The 6,000-nt window shown below is 37.3% G+C and overlaps 1 protein-coding gene across 1 annotated transcript in view; it reads right to left on the bottom strand.

Moving 5' to 3' along the window:
* Nucleotides 1-229: 229 nt before the first annotated feature.
* The window catches only part of IFTAP (intraflagellar transport associated protein), a 39,030-nt gene continuing 33,259 nt past the window's right edge, over nt 230-6,000 (bottom strand). Inside the window, exon 7 of the mRNA XM_085580204.1 lies at nt 230-1,310. Coding sequence (XP_085436330.1) covers nt 1,149-1,310 — 162 coding nt within the window. The 3' untranslated portion in view covers nt 230-1,148. The remainder of the gene's footprint in view (nt 1,311-6,000) is intronic.

Here is a 6,000-nt window from a genome sequence, read left to right as displayed (position 1 = left end):
ATTATGGTTTACAAAATCACTAATCCATAAAATCTTCTCTGGAACATCAGAAGACCTTTCTTTGTTTTTATAAATTACTGACAATGAAGCAGCCCACTAGCCACAGAAAATTCACCCACAGCCTTTAAACAAACCTATGGTTTGGTGCCCTGTCGGTCTGCTTGGGCACTCTTCCCATATTTATCATGCTAATCACCCACTTCAGAAATAATAGAGGTCAAGGACAAGATGCCGGTCAGTAAGCTTTAGTGAATGCAGTTATATCAGAAAGCAAACAAAAATACAATGCAGCATTGTGATGTTAAACCAAGCCTCAACTGACAAAGCTTCTACAGTTACTGAAAACAAAGGATTCTGAACTCTTCAGAAAAGGAGTACATACTACCTTGTGTCAGAGGTGCCACACTCTTCTCTACTACCCAGATAGCTGACCTTTACTCAACTCCAGCTTGCTGTATTTCAGTGATGCAGAGTGTAAACTATAAACTGTTATTTGGAATAATCTCCTGTGAAAAAAATCTAAAATCTGACAGCCCTTCAATGCCAATTCCTTTAATGGATAAGATTGCTATTTTTTCCTCTGTGTGGAAGGTGGGGGGGGAGTGGTTTGAGCAGTTACTGTTTTAATTTTAGGAGTTGTACCATGTCAATTTTGATCAACACAAAAAGTTTGCTGGAAACAGGAATGTTTATTTTTTGCAGAACTGAAGTAACTCAAAAGACAGAGAAAAAAAAACATATTCCCAGATTTATTCACTCATATATCTCTATGCATTTAAAGAGTTCATGGACTGTTTTGTCTACTGTAAAAAAGCTCTTAACTGCATTACTGAAAGAACAAGGTAGAAGGCAGCTTTAGGACCAGCTTTGTACTACTCAGGAACCGAGTGAGTACCAGATATAAGCAAGAGCAGCCACAATGCTATTCTGAAATCCACCAGCTTGTTTTGCTCCTATGGAAAATTTACTCCAGCAGACCTACCTTGAGCCAGTACAGGATCCAAGGCACCTTGACAGAAAAAATGACAAATCTCAGGGATGCCATTTACTGGCCACACAGATAAGAACACTAAATAAGGGTACAACAAGGAGCTACATTCCTCCCATAAAAAGGTCATTCCAACAGCCCTGCACAGAACACCTCTGACTCAGTCTTCAGCTTGTGCTGATTTGACATCTGTACCCATTTTCTCTTTAGACAACTCTATAATGGCCTTCAGCTCAGCTTCAGAGAACTTCGGGGTCAGTGCCACATTGTCATAATCAAATTCTTCATCAAGTGAGAATGGTTGAACATCATCGCCCTGTAGCTGTAATGAGGAAAAACAGATACATAAATAATAGCGCTGCAAGTGATAACAAGGAAGCTCAAAATATAAACTTCTAATTAATATTTAATTAAACTATTTTTTCTGACTCTAACATTCTCAGCTGATTAAGCTCTTTTTAAGTAAAAGAATAAATTCAATTATTCAATTTGACCTAATTTAAGCCATTTAATGTGCCCCATTTGTACTGTACTGTATCTGAATGAATATCATTAACTAATTTTGCTCAAGGCAAGGAACCTAAAAAACTCCCTTGCACACATCTATTATATTCCTGACACTTGTAGCAGCAAGGCTGTGGGGATATGGACTTATTGTATGCAGCTATGTTAAATTTCAAAGACATTCCATATCATCAAAATTTGGGTTAGTATTACATAAAGCTGCAGCATACATGCATCTGATACTAATGTAACATGCTTCGCTGAACACAGTTTCAGCGAAGAAAAGGCCTGCAATGAGCAAAATGGCACATAATCAATTTTCAGACTCCAATAATTTTTCTTCACCATCTCAGAGACATTGAATTGGCTAGTTTGCATTTCTTGCATGATGAACATAAGAATCTTACTGCATTTGCCAATATGTGCTTTGCTGACATCCTGTATAGCATTTCTGCATTGCTTCTGGTTGGAATATCTTAGAATAACCACTCTGCCTATAAAATAAACCAATGGAAACAAATAACAACGGCAGACTCCATGCTGATAAGAAACTGCAGGGGGCCACAACAAGAAAGGTTTATGGTAAACAGTTACATAAAATGAATTCCGGGACAACACAGGAGACATATCTTCAATATTAAAACTGTGTAGGAATGCTCCCTATCCCTTCAGAAGTTAATATAAATTGTCTAGAAATGTGTTTCAAAGATTTAAGTACTTCACCACCAAATCAGCAAAATGTTTAAACACATGCTTATTTTTTTCAAGCCTTTGACAAGTCTTTGATGAAGCCCATGAATACTGATGTATATGAAATTATGAATACATGTACTTGCTGAAAAGCAGGAAGAAAACTCAGCATCCTATGATCACTGCTCAGTTTTGAAGGCACAATCCTGCACAATTTGATGTGACATTTTGGTAAGAAGAAGCACTGACACAGTTAATGCCACCTAGTAAGTCAGAGAATTAGTAACTGGATTCCTCTCTGGTGACCAAGTACTCAATAGACATGGCAGAGAGCATCTGGGTAGTATCTACATCCTTTATTAATAAACTGTAATTTGCACGAATAATCAGGAAATAATTTTTATGGGGTTATATAATTTTATGAATCATCTATATTGCTCAGTTTTCTAGAGAACTGGCTCACATGTTGGAGCTGCCAAATAATCCTGGGTGCAGATGAGTAGACCATGGGCATTTATAAATGGGAAAAACTTTGTAGATAGAGCTGGTCTAGAAAAAACTATTCATTCTGCTCACAAAGATTATCTTGCTTATGTCCATAGACTACTTCAGGTAAACCACCCTTAACCTGGTGGTTTTCAAGCCCACTTGAAAGATGTTACAAGAGATAAAGCTTGCACTATTAGAGATAAAGCCAACTCCTTGACCTCCTCAGCATATTCACATTCATTTCCATATTTTCCACAGGCTTAGCTTGTAGAATTCCTTGTCAGTATGATTACCAGCAACTGTGTAACAAATGGTAGCAGCAACCAGGGTTCTACTACCTGTCTTTCATTTGCAGAAATCCAAAGCACTCTTCTAAAATACAATTCAATGCATGAATATTTTTCAGTTATTTTGGTTGTAACAATATTTTTTACAACATTGTGCTGGTTTTGGCCAGAGTAGAGTTAATTTCCTTCACAGTGGCTGGTATGGGGCTGTGTTTTGGATTTGTGCTGAACACAGGGCTGATAATACAGGGATGTTTTTGCTATTGCTGAGCAGGGCTCACACAGGGCCAAGGCTTTTTCTGCTTCTTGAACAGCCACAGTGGTGAGGGAGCTGAGAGTGCAGGGGAGGAGACACAGCTGGGACAGGTGACCCCAGCTGACCAAAGGGACATTCCACACCACATGTGGGTGGAATCATCAGTGCATAATGTGGGAGGAGGAAGGAGAAAAGGGAAGCTTGGAGTGATATTCTTTGCCTTCCCAAGTGACTGTCACGTGTGGCGGGGCCCTGCTCTCCTGGAGGTGGTGAGCACCTGCTCACCTGTGGGAAGCAATGAATTAACTCCTTGGTTTGCTTTGCTTATGTGTGAGGCTTTTACTTTCCCTATTAAACTGTCTTTATCTCAACCCATGAGTTTTCCAGTTTACCCTTATGATTCTCTCCCAGTCCTGCTGGTGGAGAGCGAGTGAGTGGCTGTGGGGCTTAGTGTCTGCCCAGGGTTAAACCACGACACACACCTAAGGTAACTGAGCTAACAGTTCAAACTACACTAAGCCTTTATAGGGATTTTACAAAAGCAAATCTATTTTCCTCTCTCAGTAGAGTTACAAAAAGTATACACACATTCACTCTGACCTTATCTTGGCCTTCATATCATTCCATGAACATTTTATGCAGACACAGCAAAATACTGGATAAACTTTTGTTTGCAAAACTTGACCCCACAGTGCTAACTGAAATATGATGCCAAAATAAAACATACCCAACTTCACTCTATTAATAATTTCTCTGCTACCCACTCATTGCACATTTGAAAAGTTTATATACACCGCATATTTATCAGTGTGCTTCATCTCTCAAATGAATATTCAAAACATTAGAGATTCCTTTTTTCTTCTTCTTCCAAGAAGCCACTGACTTGAAACTTCCATGAAGACAAGCAATCTAAAACTTATATACTGCAAACTGCAATTTTATTCTATGTCAAAAGGAAGACATTTTACAATAGAGCACTGAATTCTCTGAGCTGATCAAGTTATTATCTTGTTATTTTTGCCTAAGGAGCTGAGAGAAATATGTAAATTTCAGGTGTCTAATTTAACATCTAATTGAAATCTTTTTGAGAACTCTCTGGGAATAGAATCCTGCTCTATTAGAAAACTGCCAGTTTGCTTAAGATTGCTTCTGTGATTTACCCTCTGAAGAAAAGAAATCACTTTCATTTACAGTTCCTGCATGTCCAAATTAAAGGAGGGAAAGAATGCAATATTCTGAAATGAAATATTTTGCTAGAGGTTGTTCTACCAAGTAATATTGTAAATAAAATGCCTTAAAGTTGATGTTTTCAGAAGTCTATTAATAATTGGCTACTTTTATTAATCTGTGAGGATTCTTTTATTAATCTGAGGTTCTTTTATTAATCTGTGAGGAGTTACACTTAGCTGAACAGCTTGTCTCTACCCTTCTAAAACTTGTATTTCTGTGTAATTATGGCACTCTACAATTCACTTGTTCAAGTTATGTAAAGCTTGCACATACACTCACCAGTGATTTCATTACATGCTCAAGGGAAAACTTACTAGTTCACTAACAATAAATAAAATAAAAAAAAGAAGTGGGGGGAAGGCATATATGCTATGATCTCATATAAGCTTAGTATATCCTGGAGTACCTGGGAGAAAAAAAGCTTGTTTGAGCTTGGGGCACTGGACTAGAAGTCAATAAATCTTGGCCAATTTTCCACTTCTGCTTCATCATTCTGGACAAGTCATTCAATCTCTGTGTCTTTACTGGCCTCTGAGAAGATATAACTTTTCCATCTTCTTTGACTTAGCTGTCTTTAAATTCTTCTGTGTTCTTGTTGCATTTATGCATAGCATGTAGCAGAAACAAACCTCAGGTGATGCCTAGCAGTAAAACTTTAACCAAAGGAACTCAATGGAAGTTGTATTTTAGGGGATAAATACTGCCATGCCACAGGTTAAAATAAAATTTTGGATATGCTAAGTACTTTTTTGAATGCTGAAACTATAGACAAATAAAGGAGAATAAAAGGGCAGATTTCTTCTTTCCTAATCTGAGCCATACAAAAATTAAGTTTCTAGACTAAGATAGTCAATTAGCCAAAAACAGCCCAGCCTGAGCTTGTGGATGGAGATATATTACATTTTACAACAAATTCCTACAGCAATTTGGATTAATCACTTTCTGGATTATTTCTGCCTCTTGGTGACTGGAGGACTAAAACTACATTTAAAGCCCAAGTTAGGTGAGATGAATCCCACTTTGAATGCATGATTGTAGCAAGTGTATGAAAACTATGCATCAACTACACTCATGTGTACACAGAGAAGGAAGTAAGAATGAATAAAGACACAAAGAAGCAGAAATTAAGACATAAAAATACTATGGTATCTTTTATGAAAAAATATATTAAGTAGAAATAAAGGAGAAAATAAATTTCTGGGTAGAAGATGGAAATATTCTTTGATAATGTACTTCAAACATAAAATGAATGCTGGTTCAATTTGCAGTGGCCTGTGGGAGTTATGTATGCTCCACTGTCAATAGTGAAATCCTGAAATACATTTATGTTTAAAGGGAGGAAAGAAAGATGAAGCAACACTGGTGGACAACACAAATAATTTGCTGTGTCATTCACTAAGCCACTTCCTAACACCTTTTGATAGAAAAACATTTTCAGGGAGACAAGTTGTTCTTCAACAATTATCCAAGTTATAAACTGGGTCTTAGCAGAGCTTCTTTTTTTAACTTTCCCTAGCAATATGTTGAGAGACACACAATTTACCCTAAAGTGCTTC

Source organism: Lonchura striata, chromosome 5 (assembly GCF_050655825.1).
Source record: "Lonchura striata isolate lonStrDom1 chromosome 5, ASM5065582v1, whole genome shotgun sequence".
Taxonomy (NCBI): Eukaryota; Metazoa; Chordata; class Aves; order Passeriformes; family Estrildidae; genus Lonchura; species Lonchura striata.
The sequence above is the reverse complement of the archived record's forward strand: the minus strand, read 5'-3'. Positions and strand labels throughout refer to the sequence as shown.